Here is a 20,220-nt window from a genome sequence, read left to right on the forward strand (position 1 = left end):
ACTGGCTACTATAGCAATCCTGATTTTGAAATCTTTGAAAGAGGTGTCAAAATTATTCATGGATATGGGCCATTTCCAACAGCAGAATGAGCTAGTTCATATATCTGAGAGTCTTGATAGCTGTAAGAGGCCTAAGCAGGTAATAAATATTACTATTTAAAGCAGGAGAACCTCAGCCAGTCCTGCTCTTGGCGTTCCCCAGATGGCCCCTCCCCCAGCCTCACCCTCTTATCACCAATTGTTTGGTGGCTTCCCAGCATCTGTGCAGTTTTCCCCCATTCTAAAAGGCTGAAATGCCTCTCCTAAGGCTTAGTTGTTGGCAACAAGAGCTTTAAGCTAAAACAGGCAGGTATTTTGGCCCCATCGCCTTTTGGCTTCAGTCACTGGAATATGGCCCCCAAGGGCTTCTCTGAAACAGCACTCAGCCTTGGGCTGAAAGAGGTTCAGCACCCCTGATCTAAAGTCTGCTATCATCTTAACTTAAAAACAAACAAACAGCAAGACGGCGCCCACCTGAGTAGGGCTGGGGATGGCATCGGTCTGATTGCCAAGGCCCAGCTGTCCCATCTTGTTCTCTCCAAAGGCAAATACAGAACCGCTTTCTGGAATGCAAAAAGAGAACGGGTTCCCCCTTTATCCTGTATGAGAGATGCAGTTAAAGCCTTGCCTCTTGCTGCTCTTGGCTCTGCGGCCTAAGATCCTCTGGTTGGTCCTCAGCATGCATAACCCTGCTTGATCCCAGGCTGAGCGTAGCCCCTTTCTCTTTCACTACTCTTTTGTATGAATCCAACGCCCCTCCGAACTTCCTTCCCTACGCCTCTGCCTCCGTTAGGTCCTTGCTTCTCTGCACATGGCCCTCTTCCTTCAACCACCTCGTGTCTGGATTCTCTGCTCATTCAACTTCTTGTCCCTCAGCCTCCACACCTGCCAACAGCAGGTGGCATTTCCTATTCTTAGGCCCTGTGCAAGGTTTTCCCCTTGCCAAACCAACTTTGTTTCCCTCACCAAAACAGCTCTGTTTCTCGTCAACGTTATATTGCTGCTGTTTTATCCCTGAGCAGTTACAATGCTGGCGAACAGTCTATGACATCAGAGCAGCCCTGCCGATAGTGAGGTGAGGGGAAGGGAAGAAGACATGATACACACACATGGTTCCTCTTTCACCTGTCAGGGCCAGTGTGTGGTTTCGTCCACAGGCTGCCAAAACAACGATTTCGCTGCTGAGCACTTCGATGGGCTTAGGGGCATCCACCCGCTTGGTGTCTCCGTGGCCCAGCTGGCCTTTGTCATTACGTCCTGTAGAATTACAAACACACAAATACAAAGAACATGCTGCCAAAACAACACAGAGCCTGCAAATGTAAACAGGCATTGCTGGATTACCCAGGAAGAGCCAAATAAGTGGCTACTTTTGGGTTTTTTGAAAACATCAGATAGGAGTTGTTTGTACCCTTCTTAACGCCAAGGTACACCTGAACAGAGGAAGCAGGTAAGCATATGAAATTGGTTTAGCACATCACTGCTCCGCCATACCTAGGTCTGTCTATTCTAGCCTTCCCCAAGCCAGGGCCCTCGAAATGGGCTGGACTGCAAGTCCCATCATCCCCAGTCAGCATGGGCAATGAATAGGGATGATGGGACTTGCCATCCGACCCATCTGGAGGGCATTCAGTTGGGGAAGGATGGTCTACACCAGGGCTAGGCAACCTTTTTGGGCTGTGGTCACATTTAGCAATTTGAGAAATTGTCCTGGGCGCCACCACAAAATGGCTGCCACAGGAGGTGTGGCGAAAGACAAGTGACCTGTCCCAAAGACTGTGGACAAGGCAGAGTTGGGGGTCTGAGCCCCAGCACACTAAAGAACTGCTTTGAACCCAGAGTTTTCCACACTTGCTAACAGCAGGTAGTGCTTCCTATTCCTGGACTGTTTGCAAGCTTTTTCCCTGGCCCAACCAGCTCTGTTTTCCTCACCAAAACAGCTGTTTCCCTTCAATGTCCTATTGCTGGATATTGTTTCCCCCTGAGCAGTTAGAATGCTGGTGAACAGTCTATGACATCACAGCAGCCCAACCAACAGAGAGGCGAAGGGAAAGAAAAGGAAGACATAACATGCACACTGAAACATGTTTCCGCGTCATCTGAAACATATTTCATAGCACTCCCACCTCCTGGAAAGAAGATGTGTTAATGAAAAAAAAGTGGGAAGGGGAGGGCACCTTGGTGGGCCCCCAGAAAGTTGAGTGGGGGTGCACTGGTGCCCGTTGGCTCTACATTGTCTACCCCATGGTCTACACTGTCCAGCAGCTGTTCTCCAGGGTCTTTCATAGGCCTTTTAAGGGGAGGCACTGGGGATCAAACACAAGACTTTTGTGTGCAAAGGCACGCCCTCCGCCACTGAACACTCGCGCCCCACAGGGGAGGCAGAGACTTACCCCAGCTCCAGAGCTTCCCCTCGGTCGTGATGAGGAGACTGTGAGCAGCACACGGCCCTGAAACCACTGTCCGGACCTGGACCCCTGAGAGGCATCCGTACCGGTGGGGCCCCCACAAGTTCTGGCCCAGGTTACGGTACGCCGCTGCAGGGGGAGAATAGTTAAGAGCTTTTTGAAAAGGACAAGCACAAGCAGGAGTGAACTGAAATAGTTCTGTCAAGAGCAGTGCCCATTAAAGCGAACTTAACCAGGTCAGACTATTTGTCCATCTTCTAATAAGGGACATTGGAAGCTGCCTTATAACCGAGTCAGAATGTGGGTCCATCTAGCCCAGGACTGGCGATGCTAGCCGGCAGCCGTGGCTCTCCAGTGTATCTTTCTCACCCCTACTGGAGATGCTGGGGATTGACTCAGGACCTTCTGCATGCAAAGCAGGGGCTCTGCCACTCAGCCACGGCCAAGGAGAGACGGAGCTGCCTTCTACCAACAATGTCAGTTCCAGCCTGCAGTAGTTCTCAAGATCTTGAGCAAAAAGAGAAACAGATTTCCCAGCTCTGTATCCCAGGGTTCTTTATTTAATGGGAGATGCTGGGGAGGGGGGACCTTGGGCCTTCAACACTGCGGTGGATGGAAGCTAGATCTGAATTGACCAGTAGAACTCTGGGTGAGTTGCAGTAGGTCAGCAAAGATTTCTGGCTCTCACCTTTTTTATTTTAACAAGAGCAGCAACCAAATGACTCATCCTGCCCTAAATTATAGTGCTGAAACAAAGCAAGCTTGGAGTGGATTGTTGCGAGGAAGGACGGTGAGTTATGTTCAATTCTCTGGCACTCAAAACAAATTCAAGGGCTCAGAATTCCTTCATTCTAAGTGCACGTCTTTTGCACCCAGCTCTGCTTGGCAGTTCTTGGAGTTAGTTCTACAAAGAAGTCTGAAGTCTGACCACCCCTGATTTAAAAAAGTTGGAATTAGGACTTGGAAGACCCAGACTCAAATCTCCACTTGGACATGAAGGGGGACTTTGGGCTAGTCACTTTCTCCCTCAGCCTAACCGCCTCACAGGGTTGTTGTGGGGATAAAACTGGGGGGCAGAGGCAGAAAGTGGCCTATCTAGAAACAGCTCAAGGGAGGGAGGTCTTGCGCTATGTTTGACCAACAGTGGAAGCGGTTTAAACTATTTGGGGGCCAACAAGCAATTATAATAAGCGGTAACTCATTTTTGTTGGTCGAAGTAAGAAGACATGTTGGTGTACGTTGGCTGCTCAGTAGGCTGCTGCTGAGCTTTTTTCCCTCTGGAAAAGCTAATTTTCAAAATCAATTAAAACGCTGCGTATGAAAACAACAACGAAACAAATCCCCGGGCTCGGAATTCTTTAATTCCAAATGTCTGCCTTTTGCAACAGGCTCCAGTTGGTGGATCTCACAGGGTTCTAGCAGAAACTTTTTTCTCATTTTATTACTGTCATTACTTTAGATGTGTGTGTGTGTAGTTTGCAATACTTATACAAAACCTAAATAAAAATGTTAACACAAAAAAAGTAGTAAATCTAAACTAAAAGTAGATCCCACAAGCCTGAAGTCTACTCTACACGCAGAACATGAGCCCCGCTACTCAGCTAAGCCCCCACCGCACACGCGCGCACATGCACACACACACACACACACCATCCTGGCCTGAGTTTGCCCTCCCACCCTTTGTCTCGCTGAAGATCACAGCCTGAACTCAGATGTCTTCAAACCAGACACCAAAACAAAGAAAGCATAGTCTGAGCTGGGAGACGGGACGTCAGCACTGCAATAAGAGAAGTTGTGGGGCGGTACCCAGCCCCCTCCTGCGTTCTGATATGGCCCAGCAAAGAAATTTGGTTTTAATTTTTTTTTTCATATTGAGGACTTTACATGACGCTCCTATGTATTTTGGATTGTAATTTTTGTAAACTACCCAGACAGCTTTGGCTATTGGTTGGTCTAGAAATGAAATAAAAATGAATGAAAGACCCGGTGAGCTGATCCCCACAAGGTGTAGGTTCAGAACTACATTTAAATAAAACTTTAAAACCTACAGTCAAATACATATGGTCTTTGATATGGGAACCCCTGGTTTAAATCCCTTTTAGGGTGCAATCCTATGCATTTTTAGACAGAAAAAAGTCCTACAACTCCTAGCATTCCAACATGCATAGGATTTTGCCTTTCAGCAATGAAACTCACTGGGTCACTTTAGGCCAATCATCACTGCTTAGCTTAACCTACCTCATAGGGCTGTTATGAGGATAAAATAATCATTCTGAAGAAGGGGGGATATAGATGCAATACAAAAATAAATACAATGCTCGAGGCACATGCCATATTTTCTAGTTTATATTAGAATTTCTACATCACTGCAAGAGCCTAGATAGGAAACTCCCTCAGGGTCACTAGAGTCTAAAATGAAAACCAACACAAAGAGGCGCCCACACCACAGAACTACAACAAGCCACAGCTTACAACAGTTCAACAGTCTTGTGTCAACTGTTCTGCTGTCTCTTGAAACCCGCAAAGCAAAAGCAGCTGTGTTTTGACCACAAGTATAATTCCAAAATCCATACTGGTCTAATACCTTATTAGATCAAAAGATAATTTAAAAATGGGCAAGCTTTCAAGATCTCCAGATCGCTTTATCAGGCAAGAGGTTAGAAGAAGGAGGTTGTGCTGGAGGAAAAACAGGACTTGATGATGAAGTCACAGTGGCTGGATTCACACAACATGATAAACCAGAGTATGCGTTGAGTGTGGGCTGTCAGTGAACCATGGGCTGTTGAATGATGGGTGGTTGTGTTGTGTGAACCCAGCCACGCCAACAAACTATGTGGTTTGCTAACCATGCACAATCCACGAAGAGAACCCATGGTTTGTTGTTGGGTTGTGAACTGTGCGTTGTTCCTGGTTTGTTAGCTTGTCTAGGTCTACACAACGCAACAGCCCATGATTCAACAACAGCCCACAGTTCAATGACAACCCACACTCAACCCATACTCTGGCCTGTCATGTTGCGTGAACCAGGTCAATGTCTGCATATTCAGAGTCCAAAGGTGGAATCGAGGAGGAGGGGTCTGCAGAAATTCATTTTAGGTCAGCTTTCCCCAACCTATTGTCCTCCAGATTGTTTAGACAATCCAGAGTGCAGGACACGGAACAATGGGCTCAAGTTACAGGAAGCCAGATTCCGGCTGAACATCAGGAAAATCTTCCTGACTGTAAGAGCAATATGACAATGGAACCAATTACCTAGGGAGGCGGTGGGCTCTCCCACACTGGAGGCGTTCAAGACGAGGCTGGACAGCCATCTGTCAGGGATGCTCTGACTTGGATTCCTGCATTGAGCAGGGGGTTGGACTCGATGGCCTTGTAGGCCCCTTCCAGCCCTACTATTCTATGATTCTAGACTACAATCCCCACCAGCATGGCTCATGCACAAGAGTGATGGAAACTGTGATCAAAAATATCTGGAAGGCACTGGGCCAGGGAAGGCCGTTTTAAGCTCTGCAAGTCTTGCGATGGTTACAAGATTCTACGCTGGAGGAAAAGGATCTGATGCCACCAGAAGCTGGGACTTTATTCTCCCTCAGGATAAGAAGTAAAGCTACCCAATTTGGCTTCCATTGACCCTCCTCCTTCACTAGAACAGCATCTCAAATCATCTCCTGTTTTCTTAATATAAAGGCTGCCTACTTTCTCTCTGCAGTCCACTGTTAATTGGAGTCCATGTGTTTCACTGAGGATGGAAAACAGTTCTAAGAATAGAAGGATTTTATATTTTGGAAAGTCCAGCATTTTTCCCTTTCTGGTATTCTGCAGCAGCAGGGGTGGCTGCAGGCCCTACCTGCAACCATTACATAGCTTTGGCTATTGGGTGGTATAGAAATGAAATAAATTATTATTATTAATACTAATGCTAATAACAAAAACACCCATTCAATCTTGGGATTCTGAACATGCAGACATTGTGACTTCACCATTAAGTCAGGGTTCTCCCATTCCCTCCCCACTCCCAAACCTTCTTTTTGTAAGATCTTCCCTGAGGAAGAGATCTGTAGATCTCGAAAGTTTGCACCTTTTTGGGGGGTGCTCAGAAACACTCTGATCTAATTCTCACTGAGGAGGAAAACCCATGATTGCAAGTGGAATACCACCTCAGATTGCAAGTGAAAGCTTGCACGGTGGAATACTCCTCCATAAAAAAAGAGGAAAACCTCTGGACCTGGAAGATATACCATGCCTGGGAAAAGAGGCCAGAATCTTTCTTCCTGACATTATAGGATTTACAACAGAATTTCTGCTGCTCCCTGGCCTAGTTTTTACTAAAGCCTACCTGCGTCTGGACTATACCAATTCAAACTCCAGGTGGAGGCTTGAAAGTTTAAATATTCTTCCATAACCCAACACCACCACCTCTAGCCCCAGAAATCCTGTTCCATGTAGAAAACTGTTCTATTTTAGGAGGCCAAAACATGAGGCCCAATAACATGCAAACAGCAGCTAAGATCTTGGGGACGTCTAGCCATAACAATGGCAACTCTTTCTTCATTCACATAACTGACCCAGGAAAAGCCAACTGTGTGCCTTGGCCCAGGACAGACAGGCAACAGACTAATTTTAAAGTTGGAGGCCAGTGTTTTTGATGCCCCAAACCTCTCCACTGTTTAAAACAGTTAAGATATTTTTGTATTTTTGCAGACTCTTTTCTGTGCTCTCTATTTATACACATCTTCCTTAGCCAAAAAGGACAATGTTGTACTCAGTTACAATAAATGGACCAGAGGACTAAAGACGTGAGAAAGCTCAATATAGCTTACAAAATGACAATATTTTATTATATTGACATTAGCCTAAAAGCCTTGGCAAAAAAGCGGCTTATGATAATAAAAGCCATAAAAATATTGCAGCATAAACAGAGACAAATCATACAGGCTTAAATGTGAAACACAACCATTAAGTCAAACCATGAAGCAACAGATTCTCCGTTAGAAACAATTACAGGAGCAACCATAACAAATCAGCAGAGCCCTGATTTGTCCATCTAGTCCAGCATTCAGGGTCCATCTAGTCCAGCATTCCGTTTGCACACTGGCCAACCAGCTGTCGACCAGGAACCCACTAGCAGGGCAGGAGCGCAACAGCACCCTCCCACCCATGTTCTCCAGGAACTGGTGAACACAGGCAGACTGCTTCTGACACTGGAGGTAGCGTAGAGCCATCAGGCATAGTAGCCATTGATAGCCTTTTCCTCCAGGTATTTGTCCAACCCCCTTTTAAAGCCATCCAAATTGGTGGCCATCACTACATCCTGTGGTAGCGGATTCCATAGTTTAATTCTGCGCTGTGTGAAGAAGTCCGTCTTTTTATCTGTCCTGAATCTTCCACCAGTCAGCTTCATAGGATGACCCAGGGTTCTAGCATTTTGAGAGAGGGAGAAAAACATCCCCCTATCCACATTCTCCACCATGCATTATTTTGTAGACCTCTATTGTGTCTCCCCTTCCCCTTCATGGATCACTGCCTTGTTGTGGCGAAGGGGCTTGCGTAACTCAGTGAAGCGATAAGCTATGCGGTGCAGGGCCACCAAAGATGGACAGGTCATGGCAGAGAGTTCTGACAAAACGTGGTCCACTGGAGAAGGAAATGGCAACCCACTCCAATATTCTTGCCAAGAAAACCCCATGGAACGTATCACAAGGCTAAAAGAGATGACGCCGGAAGATGAGCCCCTCAGGTTGGAAGGTGTCCAATATACTACTGGGGAAGAGCAGAGGGCATTTCCAAGTAGTGCCAGAAAGACTGAAGTGGCTGGGCCAAAGCCGAAAGGACACTCAGCTGTGGATGTGTCTGGTGGTGAAAAGAAAGTCCGATGCTGTAAAGAACAATATTGTTTAGGAACCTGGAAGTCAGATCAATGAATCAAGGTAAGCTGGAGGTGGTCAAACATGAGATGGCAAGATTGAACATCGACATCTTGGGAATCAGCGAACTAAAATGGACAAGCATGGGCAAATTTAATTCAGATGGCCATTATATCTACTACTGTGGGCAAGAATCCCTTAGAACAAATCGAGTAGCACTCATAGTCAACAAAAGGGTGGGAAAAGCAGTACTGGGGTACAATCTCAAAAACGATAGAATGATCTCAGTACAAATCCAAGGCAAACCATTCAACATCACAGTAATTCAAGTCTATGCCCCAACCACTGATGCTGAAGAAGCTGAGCTTGATCGGTTCTATGAAGACCTACAACATCTTCTAGAACTAACACCAAAAAAAGATGTCCTCTTCATCATAGGGGATTGGAATGCTAAAGTAGGAAGTCAAGAAATCACCGGGATAACAGGCAAGCATGGCCTTGGTGTACAAAATGAAGCAGGACAAAGGCTAATAGAGTTTTGCCAAAAGAACACGCTGATCATAGCAAACATGCTTTTCCAACAGCACAAGAGGCGACTCTACAAATGGACATCACCAGATGGTCAATATCGAAATCAGATTGATTATGTCCTTTGCAGCCAAAGATGGAGAAGCTCTATACAGTCAGGAAAAACAAGACCTGGAGCTGACTGTGGATCAGATCATGAGCTTCTTATCGCAAAATTTCGGCTTAAAATGAAGAATGTAGGGAAAACCACTAAACCATTCAGGTATGACCTAAATCATATCCCTTATGAATATACAGTGGAGGTGAGGAATAGATTTCAGGGATTAGACCTGAGTGCCTGAGGAACTATGGACGCAGGTCCGTAACATTGTTCAGGAGGCAGCAACGAAATCCATCCCCAAGAAAAGAAATGCAAGAAAGCCAAGTGGCTGTCTGATGAGGCTTTACAAGTAGCTGAGGAAAGAAGGGAAGTGAAAAGCAAGGGAGAAAGGGGAAGATATACCCAACTGAATGCAGCGTTCCGGAGAACAGCAAGGAGAGACAAGAAGGCCTTCTTAAATGAACAATGCAAAGAAATCGAGGAAAACAACAGAATGGGAAAGACTAGAGATCTCTTCAAGAAAATCAGAGATCTCGAGGGAACGTTTTGTGCAAAGACGGGCATGATAAAGGACAAAGAAAGCAGGGACCTAACGGAAGCAGATGAGATTAAGAAGAGGTGGAAAGAATACACAGAAGAACTATACAGGAAAGATCTGAATGTCCCTGATAGCCATGAGAGTGTGGTCACTGAACTTGAGCTGGACATCCTAGAGAGTGAAGTCAAGTGGGCCTTAGGAAGCATTACTAACAACAAAGCTAGCGGAGATGACAGTATTCCAGCTGAGCTATTTAAGATCCTAAAAGATGATGCTGTTAAAGTGCTGCACTCAATATGCCAACAAATTTGGAACACTCAACAATGGCCACAAGACTGGAAAAGGTCAGTTTACATTCCAATTCCAAAGAAGGGCAATGCCAAAGAGTGTTCAAACTACCATACAATTGTGCTCATTTCACATGCCAGCAAGGTGATGCTCAAAATCCTACAAGCTAGGCTTCAGCAGCATGCGAACTGAGAACTACCGGAAGTACAAGCAGGGTTCCGAAGAGGCAGAGGAACTAGAGATCAAATTGCCAACATTCGCTGAATCATGGAGAAAGCAAGAGAATTCCAGAAAAGCGTCTATTTCTGCTTCATTGACTACGCTAAAGCCTTTGATTGTGTGCATCACAACAAACTCTGGCAAATTCTGAAAGAGATGGGAGTACCAGACCACCTTACCTGTCTCCTGAGAAACCTGTACGAGGGTCAAGAAGCAACAGTAAGAACCGGACATGGAACAATCGATTGGTTCAAAATTGGGAAAGGAGTACGACGAGGCTGCATATTGTCGCCCTGCTTATTTAATTTATATGCTGAGTACATCATGAGAAACGCCAGGTTGGATGAATCACAGGTCGGAATTGATTGCCGGGAGAATTATCAACAACCTCAGATACGCAGACGATACCACCCTAATGGCAGAAAGCGAAGAGGATCTCAAGAGACTCTTGTTGAGGGTGAAAGAGGAGAGTGCAAAAGCTGGTTTGAAACTCAACATTAAAAAAACTAAAATCATGGCATCTGGCCCCATCACTTCCTGGCATATAGAAGGGGAAGAAATGGAATCAGTGACAGATTTTATTTTTTTGGGCTCCAAGATCACCGCAGACGGTGACTGTAGCCATGAAATTAAAAGACGCTTGCTCCTTGGGAGGAAAGCTATGGCAAACCTAGACAGCATAGTAAGAAGCAGAGACATCACTTTGCTGACAAAGGTCCGGATAATCAAAACTATGGTTTTCCCAGTAGTAATGTATGGCTGTGAGAGCTGGACTATAAGGAAGGCTGAGCGCCAAAGAATTGATGCTTTCGAACTGTGGCGCTGGAGAAGTCTCTTACGAGTCCCCTGGACTGCAAGGAGGTCAAATCAGTCCATCCTAAAGGAAATCAACCCTGAGTGCTCATTGGAAGGACAGATACTGAAGCTGAAATATTTTGGCCACCTAATGCGAAGAGAAAACTCCCTGGAAAAGACCCTGATGCTAGGAAAGACTGAAGGTTATAGGAGAAGGGGATGGCAGAGGATGAGATGGCTAGATAGCATAACCGATGCAGTGAATATGGACTTGAGCACGCTCCGGGAGAGAGCACAGGACAGGAAGGCCTGGCGTGCTATGGTCCATGGGGTCACGAAGAGTCGGACACAACTGAACAACAACAACAATTGTGTCTCCCCTTAGCCATCCTTTTCCAAGCTAAACAATCCCAGCTGTTGTAACCTTCTCTCATAGGGGAGATGCTCCAGCCCCTTGATCACTTTCGTTGCCCTTTTCTGAACCTTTTCCAGCTCTACAATATCTTTATTTAGGTGTGGTGACCAGAACTGTACACAGCATTCCAAGTGTGGTCGCACCACAGATTTGTATAGGGGCAGTATGATATTGGCAGGTTCATTTGCAATTCCCAGCTTTTGTGCAGTATTTCCCCCCCCCCTTCTGAAAGATCAAAATGCCTTTCCTAAGCCTCAGTGACTGGCAGTAAGAGCTTTTAAGCTAAAATAGGGTGGCATTTTTGCCCCACCCACCACTGCAATGCAGCCCCCAAGAGTTTCTCCGAAATGGAATTTGGCCCTTTGGCTGAAAGAGGTTCTGCCCCCTGGCTTAAACACACATGGACAGAGACACCAGTCATTTCATCCAGAAATAATCCACACAGATGCAACCCACCCACCTTGCTGCTTAGGCACTTCTTTGCGGCCGATCAAGTCCCAGTTGGTTGCTCCAAATATCAAAAGTTGACCTTTGAACTTGGACCCTTCAAGTTTCTGTGAGAGGTAGAGAGAAGAAGAAAAAAAAAAGAGAGGAGAGAATCATATCTGGCTCTAGCCGCAGGCCATGTCAGGTGCTGAGCACCCTGGAAGACTCAAACTAGAAGCTGGAGTGGAAGATCAGAAAAGCCGTGACTTTCAAAACCTTTTGTCTGCTGAAAATAAATAATAAAAGCCCCTCTAGCTGGGAGACAGCACAACTAGTAACTCAGACCCATCTTCTCATGTTTGTTGTACAAGCTAAAGGTCATGGCAAAAGGGGTATCGCATAAAAACAAGCGAACAAGTAACCAAAAAATAAATAAATAAATTAAAAAGAGGAATATGTATATGGTCCAGTGTGGACCCTAGGTACCAGGTTTCTCCAACATTCCAAGAAAATTTGCTCTGATCTTCTTTGTTGTTAGTGCAAACATTGATACCTTATAGCTAGTTGCAACATCCAGAACTGACAACGAAGAACAGACTAGGAACATAGGAAGCTGACTTAAGCCGAGTCAGACCCTGGGTCCATCTAACCCAGTATTGTCGACACTGACCAGCAGGAGTGGCTCTCCTGGGTTTCAGGCAGGATCCTTTCCCAGCCCTCCCTGGAGATGCCAGGGATCGAACCTGGGACCTTCTGCATGCAAAGTGGGGCTCTACCACTGAGCTGCACCCCTGAAACTTTTTTTATATCTGATGAAAAACTCTATACATTTTTGCATTTGTTCTGTTAGCTTGGAATTAAAATGAAAGGGGGGGAGAGAAAGCTAATCTTAGTATCCCAACAGCCAGAAAGCAATGTTTTAAATTAGCCTGGTCATTTGAATTAACAAGCAACAGCTCTTTTGCTTTTTTTAACAGTTCTTCTTCCTCTGCCACAGAGGCAGGTGGCAGGGTGGGGGAGAGAGTGAGAGTGTGGCTGCTAGCCATGCTAGACTGAGTTCTCCTCTCTCCAGAGCGGCTGGGCTTCCCCCATCATGTGGTAAGAGGAGGAGCAGCAATATGTCTGCATCTCTATTTGTCTGGGTCTGCCGCCTCTTGTCTCTGCAGTGGCAGACTTCCCTTACAGCATGAAGACAGGGCTGAGTGGGAAAAGCCCCACAAAGTTGAGCATGCACACTTCCAGCTCCTACGCTTCTAGCCCCATACTTTGGCCAGAGAAAGTACAGCTGCATGGAGCTTACTTTGCCCTTTCCTGCCAGAAAGAACTCCCATAAGAACTGTGCAACTGAGAACTGGTGCCTGAGTTTTGCGTTATTTCTCCTCCTCCCTCCCCATCCCTTTTCCTTTTGTGTCATGTCTTTTTGAGACTGTCAGCCTGAGGGCTGTCTCATGATTATTCTTTGTACAGCCACTCTGTGAGCCTTTCTTGGGCTGAAGAGCGGGCTAACAATGTTGAACAATAAATAAATAAAGGAGAACCGCACGGGCAAGTCCAAGCAACTGCCCTGCTTGTCTCTGCACTCTGGACTCAGACTGGGATGCTCCAAAGTGGCGTGCTCATATGGAAAATTTAAAAAACACACTGGAAGAAGATAAAAAGTGTTAATTGAGCATATACTGGGCTATGCTATTGGACTTGATCCAATGGCATTCCTCTTAGCCTACATTAATACTTTGAAGAAGAAAATGGGGCGCTCGCTAATTATACGAGAATAGTGGCCAGACTGGTTTTACATTATATACTGGAAATTATCCAAAATACCTAACATGTGAGAGAGTAGCAAAGCTGTAGGACCTTGTGGCAATGGCCAAATAATCACCCTTCGTAAGAACTAAGGAGTTCTTATGAAGAACTAAGGAAAACCGTCAAAAATGGGATAGGTTCATGTAGACCTGGGCACTGCATATTAATCTCCATAAACCCTGCAAGGCACTGTAGGCATCCAAGGGAATAAGGTCCCCCCCTTTCCAACTTGTACCCCCAAAATGTGGTAATCTCTTTCCTCCCTCTATATGAGAGAAAAATCAGAACCATCTCCTTTCAATAAAATAAGCTCTGGCTTGAAAATGTGCCCCTTGCTTCCAAATGGCCTGCTCCCCCTCCTCAAAAATTCTCCTTCACCTCTCCTCACCCCAAATAAGGGACTCCCCTTTCATCCTCCAAAACCAGGCTTGGGTTATTCACCCCCCCAACGCCCCCCCCAAGCCCCTCTTATGATACATTCCTTGCTTTTAGTTGAGTGGGGCTCATCTTCATATTCCTTCCCCCACTTCAGCCCCCAAACTGGGGTACTCAGCCATCACAACCCCCCAAACATATCTGCAAATCCCCCCCAGCAAATTATCCAACCTCCTCAAGCCCCCTAAATGGAGGGTTCCACCCTTAAAGGCAGCCCAAAGATCCTTTTTAATAGGTACAAATAAATACAAATCCTCAACCATGATGACTCCTCGAAACAGACCCCCCATCTCCATTTCTCCCCCCCCCACACACACACCTACGTACAGTATTCTGCTCCAGGGTGCTCAGCCATCACAAATCCCTCCCAAACATAATTGGAACCTGCACCCTTACACTGTGCCCATTCCTTCCCAATGAATGGTCCCCCTAAATTCTTTTCTCCACCCCTAAAAAAAAAAAAAAAAAGACACCGCATCCCCTTCCCCCCTGCAAACAGGATACCATCCTCCCACCCAAATGGGAGGATTCTCAACTAGGATACCCCTGCCATACAGACCCTCTTCCCTACCCGACTAAGGTACCCCCCTGCAAACGGAGAGGAATCTCCCTTACAATGCGCTCCTTGCTGTGCTCTGGCTCGCTGACCACCACAGCGGCCTGAGGGGCCTGCTGGTTCTGGGGTGGCTGCTGGTCTCCTGCCCCCCGGGGCCGGGCCACCTTCTTGCCGCCTCCGGCTGCTGTGGGGGCAGCAGTGGTGGTGGGCAACGCCAGCCCGTCCCGCTCATCCCCACTGCTGCCGTCACCCCCGTTGTTGCTGCTGCTGCTCCCGCCTCCATCACGGTTCTTCTTCTTGGCTGGAGGAGGAGCCCCCCGAGCTGAGCCGGGCCGTTTCCGAGCTGTGCCAGTCCCGTTGCCTGAGCTGGCACCGTCCCAGGCCGTGGATGAGGCTGATGCTGCCTTCCGCCTGGGCATCCTTCTCCTCGTTCTACTCTTTCTTCCTTCTACCTGCCTGCAAATGGAAAAGAAAAGAGAATAAAAGTAAAGAGGAAGGAGAGAGATGGTTCATCGGCTAATCGAGGCACAAAGTTGCTCTAGCCCCCCCGCCCCCGCATATGAATCTCAACTTTCCCCAATAAAACAAAAGTGGAAAATATATGTACAAAAAGGCATGGGGCAAGGGGCAGATTCCCACAAAAATAACCCCCCCAATAAGGTAAAGGGGAACAGTCCCGTAAACCCACAAAATAACCCCACAAATAAAGTAATGGCAGAAGTAAATAAATGAAGTAATGCCCATACCCCCCTCCGAAGTAATGGGGGAAGCTCCCCACAAATAACCCCCCCCCAAATAATGTAATGACAGAAGAGCTCATTTTCTGGCTCTTCACAGAAATAACCCACCACAGAAATAACCCACCAAATAAAGTAATAGGGGCAGATCCCCACACACCCACAAAGACCCCACCCCATTAATATAATGCGGGAGGAGCACTATAAACTCCCCTGAATAAAGTAATGGAGGCAGATCCCCATAAACCCACAAAAATAACCCTCCCAACTCCAAATACAGAACGTTACAGATGCAATCTTATACCCACTTACCTGGGAGTCAACTCCATTGAACTTAATGGCATTTACTTCTGAGTAGACATATATAGGCTTGCATTTTAAATGTTTAATCTCAGCTCCCCTGCTCCAATAAAGAAGATCTAACATTTAAAGTTGCAATCACATATACATTTGCCTGATAATACATCCCATTGAACTCAACGGGACTTACTTGTGAGTACACATGTATAGGATTGCATTGTAAATCTCAACAACATTAATCTTGGCACCCCATTAAAATAAAAAAGAAGGAGAAGGCAGAAGGAGGCACAAAAAATGGGGAAAGACCCTGTAATCAAATCCACAAAATTAATTCCAGTGAAGATAGCTAAACATTTATAAAGCAAACCTATATGGGTCTGCTCAGACTTAAATCCCATGTGGGTATAGGACTGCAACCTTAATCTCAAACACCCTCCCCCCAAATAAAATAAAGGGTAAACATTGGGAAAAGGCAAATTTCATGTTTTCTCATCTCCCCTTCCTCCAAATAAAATAAAACTGGAGAGTCAAAAAGTATAACAGTAGAAATAGGAAGAGAGAAATGCCACCCCCCACCTCAGACATGAATCATCTGTACCTGGGAAGTCAGGGGCAGAATTCCCACCCCTCTCATTGCACCCCCAGAATGAAATATAATGAAATGATAAAAGCCATATAACAGGAAAAACTGGAAGAAAACAAAATTCCAAATACACACACACACACACACACACATCTCCTTCTCCTGTTGGCATCCCCCCTTAAAAAGGGGGTGCTTGCAGGGATGAAGGAGGTCCCCATCAATAATAATAAGAATGAGATAATACTACAACATTACACCTCCCTCACGAAATGGGTGGGACAGCCCCCCCAATGGAAAACAAACAAATTTATGCCTCCTCCCTGAGGGATGGGGGGACCCAGAAGCCCAAACTGTAAACATAAATATACAAGCAAATGCTGAGATAAAGATGAAATCGTGCCTGCACCCCACATAAAAAGGGGGGCAGACACCCCCCACCCGGAAAGAGTAAGAGGACTAAAAGAAGGGGGATTTTCTCTCAAAGGTATCGACTTTATGGGGAAGGGGCATTATGACCTGCCCCCCCCCCCCGAACAAATAATTCAGAGGCATGGGGGACCCTCAAATCATCCCACATAGCAGTATCTGCGCCCCCCCATCCTACAGGGGATGGGGGGAGATATGGGGTGCTCCCCCTCTCCAATCGTGAGGGAAAGTACATTATCTTCCCCACAAACACAATGGGGGGGAAGGGAATTCCCCCGCCACACAGAAATCCCCCATGTGGAAGGGGACTTTTATAAACAAGTGAGGCTTATGAGGAGAAATCCCCCTCACACGCAAAGTGAGTGGGGAGATCCCAAATTTGGTCCCTCATAGGAAAGCTGAGGGGACCCCCCCTAAATCTAGCAGGGGAGGGCCGCTCCAGAAGTTTTGGCCTACAAATCCCAAGATCCCTCTCTACTGGCAGCGCTGGCTAGGGCTGATGGGATTTGTAGGCCAAAACCTCTGGAGGGCCGCAAGTGGCCCACCCCCTGAAAAGCAAGCGGAGGGCCCCCCTCAGACCGCCACCCCTTGCCAAAAAGAGGGGAGCTGTAACCCCAGAGTAGCCCCTCATTTCATGAAGCCAGATTTTGTTTTGGGGGGAGCGATAATCCTCACACATGAAAGAGGGGGGCGATAACCCATTGGTTATTGGATGGATTAGAAATGTAATAGATAAATAAATATGAAACAAACCCCCACACAGTAAGTTTGTCTCTGCGTGTGGGGGTTACGTCTTAGCTCTCCCCCAACCACTCAGAAGTGTGGCATGGGTTGCATAGGGCCGACCCACAAAATCAAACTGAGGGTGACCCCTGGGAAAACTGGACGCCCCCAATAGTGTAGCTGCCCCATAAAATACCCCACATGCTACAGAATTGTGGGGTGAGCAACATTTCTCTAAAAAAAAAACTTTCAGGAGTAACACCACCCCCCTGACACACATGAGAATTGGGGTGGGGTATCTCCTTGGCCTACTTTATCCAACCCAGTCAGTGGTAGAGAAAACTATTATCCATCTTATTCCCAACACAGGTTAAATTAGGGGGGATACATAGCCTGCCCCCATGTAAAAGGTGGGGCAGGCGATTCCCTTGCACACAGCCAGTTGTCCCCTAACTCATACAACCAGACTTTGGGTTGTGTATTAAAGGGGACATTTGCAACCTAGGCCTTATACAAGAGAGGACCCCCCCCCAATAAACACATTAACTTTGTAACACTGAAGGAGGTTAACTCCAAAATCCCCCACAAGAAGTGGGGCCAAATGCACTCAAACATAGCCAGCCCCCCACCAACATGAAATCAACATGGCCGGGGATCTTCTTCACTTGCCCACCCTATAGTTTTGGGGGTACAAGCGGCCGCTCATCCCTATGCATGGAAAGGAGGGGAGCAGTTCAACCCTTCATTTTCAACAGTCCAATTCCCCCCTGTCCAAATTAAAAAGGTTGGAGGGGTGTAGAGAGCAAGTCACCGTTAAAAAAAGTTTTTTTCTGTGGGGTGGAAGTCAACTCAACATCCATCCCATGTAAAAAGTAGTGCATATGCATACACCAAAGAATGGTTAATGGTGGTGAGGAAAGACACCTCAATCCAAAGAAAAAATGGGGTGCAACCCTCCGAAAGTGCAGCTTATAGGGGGAACCCCCAACTCTTCCACTACTGCACCCCCCAACACACTCCCCTAGAATCCATGCAACAAGCCCCTAATCTCCCAATTTCACCCCCAAGTGAGGGCAACCCCCCAACCTCTCTGATGCCTCGCCACCCCACTTTCAAATTGGGGGGGGTCAGCCCTGCAAGTCAACCTCCACACTTTAAAATGGGGGGAAGGGTCAGCTTCCTCCCCTTTTGACCCCACAACAAATCACCACTCAATGGAAGGAAACGAGTCCCTAATCCTGTATTAACACCCCCTCTTCAAAAATAAACAGATGACCCCCCCTCTTCAATGTGTACATATATCTATCTTTTTTTTATGGACTCTTTTCCTATAAAGCTTTTACCCACTTTATTAGAACTTGCTACTTATAACCCACCCACCCCGCAACTTTGGAAATTAACAATTAAAATGAATTGAAATGATCTGCGCACACACACACAGGATTTCATTAAAACAGCAATCCAAAAGCCTTCTCCCACCCTCGAAAATTTCCGCATCTTAGCAACAAATATTTGGCATCCTACAACTTTTCAGTTAAAATCTAGATTTAACTTTTCAGTTACAATCTAGATTCATGAGATCCTTGCCCTCCCCTCCCCAAATGCATTGGAAACAGAACAAAGAGGAGGGGGAAGGTGGAGAAGAGAAATACCCTCCCCATGCATTTTAGTAAAATATGGAAGAAACTGCCATGGAAATCCCAAACAATACAAGCTGATATCACCCCTCCTCCCGAAACAAAATTCTAAAATGTACAACAAAAGTACTTCAACGTAAACAGACTAATATATACAAAGTACAGTCTGGGATGGGGGAGACTGATCCCCATGCACCCATCCCGCCCCCAAACGGTACCATTTTAACATTTCAAAAACAAACCCCAACTCTTAAGGAACAGTAGTCCACGACTGGCCCATTTTATTTGGGGGCCATCCCGTAAAATGCAAGGAGCTCACTTTAAAAAACAACAACATCTAGCCCTTTCTGATTCTGAAGCCCTTTCTGATTTTTTAGAAGGAAAAATAACAATCGATCATTGCATAAAATGCAATCAATTCGCTCTTTTTCTCGCACCAACGCAAGCATACAATTCACGTTTTCTTCCCTCTTTGGCCGATCCCCCCGCCCCACATTGGGGGGGGGGGACGGGAGGGCTGGGCCTTTGCAAGAAAAGAGAGAAAAATAAATCCCCAAATCTACACGCACCTGCTTCTCTCTCTCTCTCTCTTTCCCCCTCTTCTCTCTTTTTGTTGCTTTCCAAAACGAAAGAAAATAAAATTAAAACAAACTTTGGCGTTCTGTTGCTCAAGCCTTCTTCTCTTTTTTAAAAAAATAAAAAATACAGATGGCTGGAGCTCTCTTTCTGCAAATTATATTTCTTGAATCCAGGTTGCAAATTTGTCTACATCTCCTCCTTTTCTCCCCCCAGCTCCATTGCCCACCCCCCTTTCCTCTGTCTGCTTCTCTCTCTCTCTCTCTCTTTTTTTTTTATTGATTTTGAACAATGGGACCTCTGTCTGTCTCCGATTAAACCACGTGGATCCGCCTTCCTTCCCCTTTTTTAAAAAATCCTCCCCCGCTTTTTTATTCCCCCCCCCTGCAAAAATAAAACACTCAACTTTCACCTTCCTCCAATTTGCATCAAATTGCAAGCTGGGTTGGAATGCAGAGTGAGCTCAAATGAGGGTGATGATTTTATTTGATTTTTTTTAACATAAAGAATGAACTAAAAAATCTTTTAATGTTTTGCAGTACTTCCTGTGAAGGGGGAGGAAAGGAAGGGGAAAAAAACACACCAAACGGCTTCTTCTAGAGTCCACCCACCAGATCTACTTAAAATATAAATATGAGCCGCCAGTACATGCTACAGTACAAAACAGAAACACATGTACGGGCAGGAAAAGGAGAAAAAGAGAAGGGGGGGGAAGCTAGCCAGAAGAGGCCAGCTGTAAACGCACAGCACCACCTTAAGGGCTGGATGACTCCAAGGAGGGATTTGGGTTTGAAAAAACAATTTTACAGTGCAATCCTGTACAT

General features: G+C 46.2%; 1 protein-coding gene across 7 annotated transcripts in view; it reads right to left on the reverse strand.

The window, feature by feature from the left end:
• The window catches only part of RCC2 (regulator of chromosome condensation 2), a 31,043-nt gene extending 11,098 nt beyond the window's left edge, over positions 1-19,945 (reverse strand). Inside the window, exons 1-6 of one of the 7 annotated variants that reach the window (XM_084822173.1) lie at positions 19,809-19,945; positions 14,474-14,870; positions 11,655-11,748; positions 2,433-2,576; positions 1,165-1,296; positions 514-602 (exon numbers count right to left, since the gene is read on the reverse strand). In XM_084822173.1, coding sequence (XP_084678299.1) covers positions 514-602; positions 1,165-1,296; positions 2,433-2,576; positions 11,655-11,748; positions 14,474-14,870; positions 19,809-19,825 — 873 coding nt within the window. In that variant the 5' untranslated portion in view covers positions 19,826-19,945. Of the gene's footprint in view, positions 1-513; positions 603-1,164; positions 1,297-2,432; positions 2,577-11,654; positions 11,749-14,473; positions 14,871-15,463; positions 16,251-19,062; positions 19,318-19,389; positions 19,665-19,808 lie in introns of those variants that run through there. The other 6 variants (XM_084822176.1, XM_084822174.1, XM_084822175.1 and 3 more) reach the window with 6 other exon arrangements.
• Between the last annotated feature and the right edge of the window lie 275 nt (positions 19,946-20,220).

Source organism: Heloderma suspectum, chromosome 15 (genome assembly GCF_057233095.1).
Source record: "Heloderma suspectum isolate Gila_16-S chromosome 15, 16-S_ref, whole genome shotgun sequence".
Lineage (NCBI taxonomy): Eukaryota > Metazoa > Chordata > Lepidosauria > Squamata > Helodermatidae > Heloderma > Heloderma suspectum.